Source organism: Peromyscus eremicus, chromosome 6 (genome assembly GCF_949786415.1).
Source record: "Peromyscus eremicus chromosome 6, PerEre_H2_v1, whole genome shotgun sequence".
NCBI lineage: Eukaryota > Metazoa > Chordata > Mammalia > Rodentia > Cricetidae > Peromyscus > Peromyscus eremicus.
Window position 1 is genome coordinate 53903160 of NC_081421.1, and position 13769 is coordinate 53916928.

General features: G+C 45.2%; 1 protein-coding gene across 1 annotated transcript in view; it reads left to right on the forward strand.

Annotated features, from left to right (window-relative positions):
- Positions 1 to 13769, forward strand: part of Spmip2 (sperm microtubule inner protein 2) — a 124844-nt gene that overhangs the window by 76511 nt on the left and 34564 nt on the right. Inside the window, exon 3 of the mRNA XM_059265511.1 lies at positions 2124 to 2182. Within this exon, the coding sequence (XP_059121494.1) occupies positions 2124 to 2182 (59 nt within the window). The remainder of the gene's footprint in view (positions 1 to 2123; positions 2183 to 13769) is intronic.

Below are 13769 nucleotides of genomic sequence, written 5' to 3' on the forward strand. Positions count from 1 at the left end.
AATTCTTTTCAATATTTTATGTTGTAGTTTTTCAACCATAGTACAGAAGACTGAGAAGTGATTGTAGCTCTAAACCCCTCTGAATATGAACATGACACCCTTGTTTCCTGCCTTCTTTGTAAGATGGGGGAAAGGAGCTGGAACATAGAGATCATTCATTCAGGAATAATACATCATTCAAGTGTACACAGGAGGGTGCGGGATTTCATGCTTTTCTCTTTTTAATGTGAAACTGATATTTCTTACCAAATAGTTTCTCAACTATCTGAGAACTATCTGCCACAGGCATCTGATGCCAGCTCTTTCCTACTCCACTGTCACATTTGCTAACTCTGAAGAGCCCTCAACTGCCCACTTACATGATGGCTGACAGTCCGCAGTGCAGCTTCCTTACAGAGTCAGAAAGACACGGGAACAGTCAGGGACCCTGGCCAGTGCCCCAGCCCTTTCCATTCACACAGAGGGAGTAGAGCTCCTAGCAACAGCTTCTTCTCAGGTCAGGAAGCAACAGTGATCATCTCCACTGATTTTCTTTTTTTTTAATTTTAGACATAATTTTTGTTTGTTTGTTTGTTTGTTTGTTTTGTTTTTCGAGACAGGGTTTCTCTGTGTAGCTTTGGGCCTTTCCTGGAACTCACTCAGTAGCCCAGGCTGGCCTTGAACTCACAAAGATCCACATGGCTCTGCCTCCCGAGTGCTGGGATTAAAGGCGTGCGCCCTTATTCTTTGGGAAATACACGTCATGCACCCAAATCCCACTCATTTTCCAGTCCCTCCATATCTACCCTTCACTCCTGTAGCATCCACCCCCACGCACCAAGGAAAACTTGGAGATCCAGCAGGTCATAGATGGGATAGATGTCGGGGAGTGCCAACTTAAAACCCTGGGTGTGTGTCTGGATGGTAGCTGAGTTGGTCAGTCTGGGGTGTTAGGACCACCCCCCCTTAGCTGAGGGGCAGCACCAGCTCTCTCATGCCCATGGTTGGGGGGGGGGGCAATTCTCCAGTGACCCAGCCGCGGCAGCGCGGCCCTAGTACTCCAACACATTGTTCGACACTTGGTTTGCATGCACTCCAGTGGCAACATGGACAACGGACATCAACACAGGCCCCAGCTGCATCAGGACCACGGACCTAGACATGACCAGCAGCAGCCGTTTGGTGCCAGGTGTCTCCATGGCCCTCGGTGGCAGCTAAGGCCTCTCATATCCAAACGGGCTCAGCAGCAACGTGGTCCCTGGACTCCAACATGGCCCCAGATGTTGGCCCAGACCCTGGGCAGCCACACAGCCCTCAATGGCAACAGGAGCAGAGCCATGGACACCAATACTGACCCTAGGCCGGACCAAGGACCCAGACATGAGCCCCGGCTGCAGCTTGGGCCCTGATGTCACTATGGCCCCAGGGGCGTTGCAGGCCTGATCTGTATGGCTCTGGTGGCAGCCTGATCCTCAGGTACCAACATGGCTTCAGGTGTCAGCTCAGACACCGGGCATCTGAACGGTCTTTGGTGGTAACAGGAGGCACGGACATTAACTCATACCCTGTCTGTGGTAGAGCCACGGACCCAGACATGGCCCTCTGCTGCACCTCAGGTCCAGACGGCTCCCTGGCTCTGGGTGGCAGCATAGGACACTCAGATCAGCATGGCCCTGCAGCAGCACGTCCCTCGGACCCCAGCATGGTCAGGTGGTGGCTCAGAACCCCAGCATCCCAGGTGGTAACACAGACCCCGGCTGCAGAAGGGCCACAGACCCAGACATGGCCCTTGGCAGCAGCCCAGGCCTGGACATCACCATGGCCCAGGGTGACAAGCAGGCCTCCCACATTAGCCCATTCCTCACCTCCTTCACCTCTTCAGGTCTGCCTCTCTCTCTTTCTAACACCCTACTACATATTGGCTCACTATAATGGCGCCTGCCGGGCGGTTCCTCTTCCCCGGTCCAGGGCAAGCAACCCCGGGTGAGCGGTATCCACTGATTTTCTTTTAGCTGAATTTAGCATTCCTGCTCCACATTCCAACCTGATTTCCTTTTGAAGCGGAATAGAGATGTTTAGACTTCAGACCCGTGAGACCCTGTCTACCAAGGAATGACACTGAATTGGTTTTCCTCCTTTTACAGGCTGGAGAACTAAGTCGTTGGCAGACTGACAAACTAAGCCACCGTTATCAAAACCCATGGTAAGTACATGTGAACGTATTTTAAATTCTTTAACGGGGTTCTTCCCTAAGTTAGGGACAGCTTATTTTCCAGTTTTGAAAAATCACACTATCATTTTATTTTTATTCCTTCATATAGATTTGTGTGGGAGGTAAGTCACAGATTTTTATTTCTAATGAACAGAATAAATTTTACTTTCTGCCAGTCTAATTAGGGAAGGGACAGAGTAATTGGGTTTTTTTTTTTTTTTTCTCTATCCTGCCTGGTCCCACAGCCAATTTTAAAATAATCACTCAGAGGCTTAATATTAATTACAAACCTTTTGGCCTACTGCTCAGACTTATTACTAACTAGCTCTTACAATGTAAATTAACCCATTTCTATAAATCTATGTATTGCCATGGGGTCCTGGTATTACCAGTGTGCTGGCAGCTTGCTTCTTTGGCGGCTGGTTGGCTTCCCCCAGACTCCGCTCTTCTTCTCCTGTATCTCTGCTTGGACTTCCCACCTGGCTCTATCTTGCCTTGCCATAGGCCAGAGCAGCTTTATTTATCAACCAATGACAGCAACACATATTCACAGCGCACAGAAAGACCACCCCAGAGCAAAGTAGCATAGTAAAGAATGTGCTAGATTACAGGGAGGGAAAGAGATGCCATTCTGCAGCTACTAAGACTGGACACTGATGAGCGGATTCATTTTAACTTTGTATGTTTTCTATGTATATATTGGTTTAAAAGATCTTATTTTATGCTGTTGGCATAGAAACCACAATAATATGTAGCCTTGGTTAATAAACATTATCTTACTGAAGCCACATAATGTTTTGAATTCATATTGTCTTAAAGTAGCCACGAACAAAAATTAAACATGTGTAGCTCCAGGTGTGTTGAATTATGAGGAAAGAGCAAATACTGGGGTCTTGTCTGAATGGAACACAATCCAGATGCCTGAAGGAGAAGGTCAGACTAGTGATGTAATAGCATCGTCTCTATGGATTTGTGGGGGTGGGGCTCTGGGAAGGGGACACTGTTTTTCTCCAGTTTTTATTCTTAAAGGATATAGTTATAAGCATGTACAAAAACATTAGATTTTTGTCTCTTCTATTAACATAAAACATATCATATCGAAAGACACTTCAAGCCTCCTTGTCAAAAGCCTACTGGATGGCAGCTGGAAAGATGGCTTCGTAGTTATGAGTACTTCCTGCTCTTGTAGAGGACCTAGGTTTGGTTCCCAGCACCTACATGGTGGCTCACAACCATCCATAACTCCAGTTCCAGAGGACTTGATGCCCTCTTCTGACCTCCCCCGGCACCAAGCGTGAACATGGTCCTCATACATACAAGCAGGCAAAGCACTCATTGACATAAAATAGAATCGGATAAATATTTTAAAAAGCCTATCAGGTACTGTCAGAAGGTCTCACTGGGGAACATCTGTGACTTGCTAGGCACAGCCGCTGCTCCTGTGTAAAGCCACATAGACAGAGTTGCACCACATTGCATGAAAAGCACACGTTCTGTGTGAAAAATTCCCTTTTTGAACAGCATTGCTTACTGTAAATACTTTATCAACTATTTCTCAGCAAAGAAAACTGCCAGAGAGAGGCTACTGGAAATTAAGGACACCTTTAACGACTCTTGGTGATAAAAGTGTGAATGTGCTACACTCTTTAAGTATGAACACCTTCTTGGAAAGTATCTGAGAAACATCGAAGCTGTGAATGTTTTTCCTAGAGAGAAAATGTTACCTTTATTTCTAGAGACTATTCTATGGATAGTACCGAGTCATAAGATGCAAGATGTTTATGAAAAAAAAATCCTTGTACTTAGGGGACTGTGAATTAAGTTGGGAAACTGAGCATAAACTTAAGAAGGAAAATACCCAAACCAATCTGCTTGAGTGACTGCTGTGTTTTCTATGACTATGACAATTACCTGGGAGATAATCAACTTATTGAGAGAAAATTCATTCTGGCTCCGAACTGTAAAGGTTCCAGTACATGATCAGTTAGACTTGTTGCCTTTAGGCAAAGCTGTTTATCATGTGGAAATCTCATGGTAGAGCAAAGCCCATGGAAGAGAGAGGAAAGAACTAGGGTCCCAAGATCCAGTTTAGGGCATACACCCAATGGCCACAAGACCTCGTATGAGGTTCTAGGTATTATTATTATTTCTTCTTTTTTCTTTCTCCTCACTTCTTCCCTTTCTTCCTCTTCTTTTCTCTCTTCCTCCTCCTCCTCCTCCTCCTCCTCCTCCTCCTCCTCCTCCTCCATTTTTGGGATCCTAGGGACCAAGTCCAGGGTCTTAATCATGACCTTACTTTATACCACTGAGCAATATATATACTCCTAGCCCTGAAAGGCTCAGCCACCTCATAGACTGGGGACCAACCTTTAACTTATGAGCCTTAGAGGAATACTCATTCAAACCATAGAAAGTACAAATTAATAAATAGGATCATAATAAAAAAATTATAGAGAAGTTAAATTTCTTTAAATGTTGGTAGTTTCTAGATTCTTCTATGATCTCTAGGGGAGGTCCTGATTTTAACAATTCAGACACAAGTGCCTTGGAAGACACTTCTGTCTTGTGACAAGAGACACATGTACGGCTTAGAAACCTTTCTGCCTCACTCTTGAGCTGTCAAGGTACTTTGGCTAGGGTACTAAACTCTTGAGTGCAGAGGTGTCTACACCCTGTGTTGTTTGGCTGGATTGAGAGCCTCTCTTTCCTGGGCAAAGTAGTATTCAGCCTCCCAGCCAGTTTCCATGCACTGTATTTCCAGTGCAGCAGTAGTACCCAAATTCAGCACTTCCTCAATTGAAAATCTCGCTAGAGTCCATAATCACAGTAGCGAACAAGGCAGGCTTTGTGTATACTTTCCTTGTAACCTGTATTCTAGAGGATGAGGAGGCATTAAAAGAACTATATGGCTTTTTTTTTAAGGCAACATTGCCAGTGCTCTTAATCAGTGAGCCATCATTCCAGTCCCAGACAACTCCAAGTTTGTCAGCTTGAGCTATCTAGGGAGTACCAAGACAACCAAGGCTGTGTAGCAAGACACTGTTTTAAAAACAGCCAAGCGGGTTGAGGGGAGAAAAATTACCAGGAATGGCGGGTCATATCTGTTATACCAGCATCTGAGAAATGGAGGGATGATCAGGAGGTCAAGATCACTCTTAGCTACATAGCTAGTTTGAAGCCAGTTTGGGTGACAAGACAGCTTGTCTCAAAAAATATTATAATCCCAGTTTGTGATGCAAAATTTCCCTATAAAAAGTATTCACGCAGACCTTTGGGTGAGAACCTGGGCTACTGAATGCATTGGCACAGGAGACAACTTCCTGAATAGAACACCAGTAGCACAGACACTAAGATCAACAATTAATAAATGGGACTTCATAAAACTAAAAAGCTTCTATAAGGCAAAGGACACCATCAGTAAGACAAACCGGCAGCCTACAGAATTGGAAAAGATCTTCATCAACTCTACATCTGACAGAAGGCTGATCTCTAAAATATATAAAGAACTTAGGAAACTAGACATCAGAATACCAAATAATCCAATTAAAAATGAGGCACAGACCTAAACAGAGACTTCTCAACAGAAGATGTGGAGCAAGGGGAACACTCCTCCATTCCTGTCAGGAGTGTAAACATGTACAGCCACTTTGGAAATCAATATGGTGATTTCTCAAAAAATTGGGAATCAATTTACCTCAAGACCCAATGATACTACTCTTGGGCATATACCCAAATGATGATCAATCATACCATAAGAACACTGTTCAATTATGTTCATGGTACAGTTATTCATAATAGCTAAAACCTGGAAACAACATAGATGCCCTTTAACTGAAGAATAAATAAAGAAAATGTGACACATTTATACAATGGAGTATTAACTCAGCTGTTAAAAACAATGACATCAGGACATTTGAAGGCAAATGGATGGATTGAGAAAAGATCATCCTGAGTGAGGTAACCTATACCCAGAAAGACAAACATGGTATGTACTCACTCATAAGCAGATATTAGCGGTAAAGGAAAGGATAATCATGCTACAATCCACAGAACCAGAGAGGCTAGGTAGCAAGGAAGGTCCAAGTTGGGATGCATGGATCTCCCTGGGAAGGGGAAATAGAAGAGATCTCCTGGGTGGACTGATGGTGGGTGGACATGAGAACTTGAGGGGTTGGGTGAGGGGGTGGATAGAGGGGGAGAGTGCTGACAGAGATGACTGGAAAGGGCGGCTTTTGGGGGTCAGATAGAAACCTGATGCAAGGGAAACTCCCACAAGTCTACAAGGAGAGCTCCAGCTGAGACTCCTGGCAGCAGTGGATGCATAGCCTGAACTGCCATCCCCTGTGATCAGGTTGGTGACCACCCTGGTTGTCATCAGAGAGCCTTCATCCAGTGACGGATGGAGACAGATTCAGAGACCCACAGCCAAACATTGAGCCAAGCTCTGGGAGTTCTGCTGAGGAGAGGGAAGAGGGATTGTAGGAGCCAGGGGGGAACAGGGACATCACAGGAAACCCCACAGAAATAGCCAGCCTGCCTCATGGGAACTCTCAGAGTCTGAACCAACAACCAGGGAGTCTGCATGGGACTGACCTAGGCCCTTTGCATTTTTGTGACAGTTGTGTAGCTTGGTCCATTTGTAGGACTCCTGGCAATGGGAGAAAGGGCTGTCCCTGGTGCTTTAGCTGGCTCTTGGGCACCTATTCCTCATGCTGGATTGCCTTGTGCAGCCTGAATACAGTGGGAGGTGCTAGATAAATAAATTAAATAAACAAAATAAAGCATCTGGGCTAGGGGTCAAAGGATTGAAGGGTTTCTGAAGAAGCAAACCAATACTGCTTTAGATAAAGTTTATGTTGGTTAACCCAGGAATGCTTTTCAGTACATTTATCTTGTTACAACTTATCTCCTCTACTCATAAGTTTATGTACAATTATATGAATCTGGTCTGTTATCAAGGTGATAGTGAAAGGGTAAGTATGAATTTATCTGGGCACCAGGAGCTACTTGAGGCAGGCAGGAAAAGCACATCAAACTAGGATCCAGGCCTGGATCACAGGAAGTCCCAGGAGAGTGGGAAGCAAGGGGTAGACTTGCTGGGAACTTGTGGACCTGTTTGGAGAATTTAGATTTTAAATATGAGAACAAAGGGATCTCACTGGGGGGTTTAAGTGAGAAGGAACATGATCCACATCCTTTGCTAAGGTCACTCTTAGAAAGTTGGAATTCTGTGTGGAGAATGGGTAGGAGGTGACGGGAACAGTTGTGACAAGATCAGCTACAAGACATTTCACTTGTACAGACTCATCTTGGATCTTCAGACAAGGCAAAATGAAGTGTGGTTATAGAGGGCTGGGACTCAATTGAGCTTTTAAAGAAGGTAGACTGAGACGATGTCTTCCATAATGACAAGTAAGCACAGACAGACCATAATTTCATAAAGCATAGGTAATGGTACCAGGAAGTTGTTGGTGAAGAAACTGAATTACCACACTAATATTTCTGTCTAAGTTGACTGATTCCATTGATTTAGGCTGGGATCTGGGCTTGGGTGTTTTAAGTAGATCTTCCTTACTGCCTATGGTGAATAGCCAGAACTAAGAACCCCAAGTTTAGACAGGGGAAAGAAAAGGCTGAGCCTTGTGAGCAGGGTTTCTCACACAAGGGCCAGCTACATGGAAGACACTGGAGCAAGCAAGGGAGCCTTAGAGCTGGTCCCTTGAGGCTGTGGAGAGTGAGAGCAGTGAGTGAAGACTCAAGGAGGAATACCCAACACCAGCAAACAGAGAAAGCAAGGAAACCAACAGCAGATGAACGTTTGGAGTTAGCGGTAGCCTCAGAAAAGGCAGTGTGGGTAGCAGGATGATTTGAGTCAGTGTCACCAGCACTGAACGGTTGTGCATCGGCATAATGGAGGCAAGAGTCTGCTCTGTTTCTGAGATGGACTCAGCTTTGCTGCATGCTCACCCTCCCTGTGAGACAGAGAAGTATTTTGATGTTTTCCATTGCTTCACTTACATTTAACCAGGTCTTGGTATATACTACCTCCTGGCTGGGACACTTCAGACAAGTTATTTAAGTAAGGCCTCACTTTCCCAGTCTTTAAAGTGATGGTAACTGAACCTCCTATGCAGGGTGATGGCACAGACTGCATCGTTACAAGTATAGCACTTAGGACAGTGTTTTGTATACATCACGGACTCAGTGCATAACAGAACCATAAATTCATCACCCAAAACAATCTTGAAGGTATAAGAGGAAGTCAATGAATGGGTCTCTAGGACAACAGATAAACTGGAACTATGACACATCAGTTACTCACTTTCTAAGTATTATTCCTTAGTTAACAAAGTGCTTTGAAATAGTAAATAAAGTGCATCTATTAAAGTCATTGTGGGATACTGGCCCCAGATGCTCCCCAAACAATACAGGCTATTGCCACTGTTCTTCTCTGTCCATCATGACTAAATAGTTAGACTCTAGGATTCTATTGCTAAAGACTCAAAGACAGAAAGAAATCAAGCTGACACTGACCTCAAAACTTCTTGCCTGCTGTGACATGAAGTATATGGGGTAACCACCCACTTCCTTATTGGATTTGAGGCCTATTCCACAGGAAGGAACTCATGCCTGGGACTGTAAACCTGGCTAAAAGAACAAGACTCAGGAGGGCATAGGCCTTGGGGTGGGGCAAACCGACATCTGCTGCTAAATGGATATGCTGCCTTCTAAACATTATTACCCACAGATTAGTGCCACTCTCAACCTTGGTCAGAGAACTCCTTTCTGTAGCGGGCAGCGGTTAATGCGGGAACTCACAGCTGTGAGAATTAGTGACTGTTGACTGCTCTTAGCCGTACACAGGACATCTGTATCAACTCTCCCCCAAGGATCAGAGAATTTCAATGAAGAGAGGCCAGAAAGAATGTAAGAGTAGGACGATGGGGAGGGAGGGGTGCTGGGAGAGTCTGTCTTCTGGACATGACATGGCTGTTGAACTCATGGACTCACTGAGACTGTGGTTACCTGCCTCAGAGCAAACCAACAGGGTATGCCAACGTTTTAGCGGGCAGCACTCGTTGGATCTGGTGAGCTAGAAAAACAAACAAAAACAAACAAACAAGGAGTGGGACAGTAGGGCGTGGAAATGGATGGGAAGGAGACGTTTGGGGGTCTTGAGGAAGTGGGAGAGGGGAGATGAGGATGATGGGATTAAAATACATTGTGTGCATGTGAAGTAGTTAAATAATATATGAAAGCTATTTTAAAAATCCTCATGATTAGATGAAAACAGTCAGTATAAAGATTAGATGTAGGATAAAAAAATTCACACTATGTAGCTAGCTGAGTAGATTCCCCCAGAAGGTACAACAAAAATCTCCAAGATATGAAAACGAAATGAGGAAAACATACAGACATTAAAGTTTCTAATACTTGATGAATAAACGATCCAGAAAGAGACCAGGGCAAACAGGAATGAGAAAAACAGTAATTCAAGAAAATGTCCCGCAAGGGAATGAAATGATTTCCAGATTGAAATCATTCATCAAATGTGACTAAAAACAAACACATGGTGCTGAGGTGTGTCGCTGAGGAACTTCATGAGGATGAAGAGAGTTGAGGAAACACCCAGAGGAAAGCAGGTATGCCCAGGAGACCAGCAGCCCTCAGCAGAATGTTAGCTCTCCCATCCGCTGCCCTAGCAGGATGCCCCTAGCAGGATGGACAAGCCCTGCCTGCGGCGTAGAACTCCATGTTCAGCCAGGGATGAGGGAGAAAACGGGCATTATCAAAACCGTGAAACTAAAGGCTGTACCATCAAGCATTTTCCTTCAGAAAGTGAGGGGAGAATGTTATCTAGCCAAGGAGAGACACAAGGACAAAGGACTCCGATCAGGAGACAAGGTATCAACACACACACCAGGCAAAGTGTTTACTCAGATGGCGGTAAAGGAAAAAAGCCTGGACCGCGGCCAGCCCCGGGTCGGGGCCTCGAGAAGCATCCGTGCAGACAGAGCAGGCAAAGCGGGATGCTGCGGACAAGAGGCTCATAGCAGCTTTGGAGGAATGCTGGGAAGGGCAGCAGAGAAAGGAGGGGGGTGTAGTGGGTGCCTGTTCCACCTATGACCTTGAAGGACCAGCCCCTACGGTGGCCTCGGGGCTAGACTAAGCTGAGGGGCACCTGCGCTAGTCCCGGTCCCTCCCTCCCTCGTGGGCTTGGATGATGAGGACGGACTCAGGTGGCAGGATCAGTGTGGGACAGGACCTCAGCCTTCCGGGACCCTGCGACGATTTGCCTATTCTGTTTAGTGAGTTGTTTTCTCCAATTAATGTTCTTAAAAACTCCCTATACCCCTTAAGCAGACGCCCTTGGATTTCTCGCTATAGGGAGATGTTTAGTACTCCTTAGATGCAGTCTGTATTTAAATTCCTTCGGGAGGGAAAAAAAGCACCATTTTAAGTCCATGCACAAATATTTTGCTTGGCAAAAAATAATAATTAATCATAGTATGGGAAAGCAGCAATGGAATTGTAATCATTGGGACTCCTAAATTGAAGAAAATTTCTAGCTAAAACCAGGACTTTGGTGCCAAGGAAACCTTCTCGGGCCTGAATAAGGAAGGCTGTCTGTTTCTTCAGACAGGTGTACGGTATTCCTTTATTTAGCCTTAGCTGGGTGCCATGTAGAAAAGTGCCTGTTATTCTTAAGAAATCCTGCCAAAACCAGTTGTTAAGCTAGCAGACTTAATGACAGCCACTATTTAAAAATGTATTGGTAGATAAATGTGTGCTTGTTTCTTGGAGTTATTTTCCTCAAAACATCCATAAATTTTTGACAGCTTTCTATTTTTAAGGCTGTCAATGTCTGGAGCATTGGGAGAGATTTTTTTTCAGAAACAGAAAGTAGCAAAATTCTGCCTTTTTTTTTTTAATACATCAACTTATTTCCCTTTTTCTTTAATTTTGCTCTTTACTTTTGAGAATTTCATACACGTATACGATGAAATACGATCATATGGACTGTGAATTTTCACCCTCTAGCTCTTCCTGTATCCTCTCCAATACACCCAATACACCCCTTCTCAACTTTATGATGTCTTATTCTTTTTTTTTTTTTTTTTTTTTTTTTTTTTGGTTTTTCGAGACAGGGTTTCTCTGTGTAGCTTTGCGCCTTTCCTGGAACTCGCTTTGTAGACCAGGCTGGCCTCGAACTCACAGAGATCCGCCTGCCTCTGCCTCCCGAGTGCTGGGATTAAAGGCGTGCGCCACCACCGTGTGTTACTCTTTTTAAAACAACCCGCGGAGTCCAGTGTGGGTGTGGGCCATCCACTGCAGCCTGGGAAGCCTAGAGGTGGGAGCCCAACTGCTTTCCCTCCCCCAGCAACTGTTCCCTGCCGGTAGCTCCTCAGTGAGGTGCAGGGCCTGGAGATCATCTACCCATCTGTGCTGGGGTTCTGACTGGCCTGACCGTGTGTAAGTAACCACAGTGGCTGCGAGTTCCTGATGGCAATAGCCACGCCGTGTCCAGAAGACAGTACCGAACACTTTCCCATCCTCTGGCTCTTACGTTCTTTCCACCTCCTCTTCCGTGATGCGCCTGGAGCCTCGGTGGTGGTGGAGGGGTGAACGTAGGATATAGCTGTCCCTTTCAGGGCTGAGCTCTGGAGTCCTTTACTCTCAGTTCTGCATCTCTCCTTTGCTGTGCACTGCTAAAAGGGGCTTCCCTGAACAGCACTGCGAGCAGTCGGGTCTGTGGGTGTAAACGTAGATATCTAGAAGGCACCTTGACAGCATGTCAGTTTACTCAACTAAGTTCTGCCATTGTTTTGAGGACGTCATCATCCATTCTTACCTTGGCCCTTTGGGTCTCTCATCTAAAAACTTTCCTCCTGTTCTTCTGTGCCCCCTTCTCCTACACTTGCCTCTGTCCAGGGAAGCGTGGGGGAAAGTTTTCCCTGGAAGCTCATTTGGTAGCGGGCCCATCCCAGTCTCCTGTGGAAGGAAGTCCTCGTTGCAGGGCCACAGAGATTGTGGGTGCCGATTATACATTCAAAATTTGGCCAAGGGGCCATTGAGATGGCTCAGTGAGAAAAGGTGCTTGCAACCAACCCTCAGGAATTGGCTTCGATCTCTGGGACCCACATAGTGGAAGGAGAGAACTATCTCCCCAAGTTGTTGTTCTCTGATCTCCACACATGAGCCGTGTCATGTATTTTCACGCACATATTTTACACACACACACACACACACACTTAAATGTAATAATTTTAAAAAAGAAACTTTAGAATTAAAAAAAAAATAGCCAAGTGCTGAGTATGGCACCAGGTACCTGCTAGGCCTAAGGACTCAGGAGACAGCCATAGCTTCCACCTTCCCATATTTCCCAGGGCAGGAGCAGTCAGACATATGACTGATGATTTAATTGCAATCCCAGGGTGTGCCATGAGGAACCAATGCAGGATGGATGTGTGTGTTTGTTGAATGAATGAATGTCCTCATCATCACGGAGCATTTAGAGCAAAAGGACAAGACACAGCTAACTTTGAAGGGGTACTCATTAGAAATAAAGGCAGCTAAAAAAAGAAGGTGATGTTACTTAAGAGAACTTACTAGTCTATTAGTGGCCGCCTAAGTGAGGAGAAATCCAGTTCATTTCAGAACATGGTGTTTCCTGCCAATTCCTGGTAGCACAGACAGTGGGAGTTAAACCTATCTATCTGTTCTAGGTGTTAAGAAAGAGGGACTGTCTGTTCCCTGGCCTGTCATCTACATCCTACAGCATCCCAGACACCAGAACTCTTGCATTTAGAGCATTTGCAGGACTGCCCAGGGAGCAGATGCAGGACCTTACAAAATGGGTTGTGGCAATCAAAGCATGGGGTGCAGTCTACAAGTAAACAGCTGAACTAAAATGTTAGTCCCAGCCAAACAGATTATGACAGAAAAGAGCTCACAGAAAGAAAAGAAACAGAAAAAAAAAGGGTATGGTATGGGTGGGTTCTAATTTCTGTTGCTGTTATAAACAACTTAGAAGGGGAAAGGATTTATTTGGCTTACATTCCCAGGTATCTTTAGGGGAAGTCAAGGCAGAAATCCACCACACAAACCTGAAGCAGAAACCATGGAGGAATGTTCCTTGCTGGCTCACCCATTCATGTCTGTGCTTCTGTAGCTTTCTTAGACAGCCTGGGACCATACCCGGGGAATGGTGCCACCCATGGTGAACTTGACCCTTCTGTATCAGTGAACAATCAAGACAGTCTTCCACAGACATCCCCACAAGCCAGTCTGATCCGAGAAATCCCTCAACTGTGACTCCTTTTTCAGGTGACTCTAGGGTGAGTTGACAGTTAAAGCTAACTAGGATAAGTTACCATCCATTCAGTTTTTTAAAGCCAGGAACATGGCACGGCCATGGTTGTTTTAGATATTCTTATATTCACCAACATCATTTGGCTTACAACAGCCAGTGACTCTAGTTCCAGGAAATCCAACACCTTCTGGCCTCCATGAGCACTGCATACATGTGGTACACTACAGACATGTAGGTACATACACACATATACACAAAAATTAA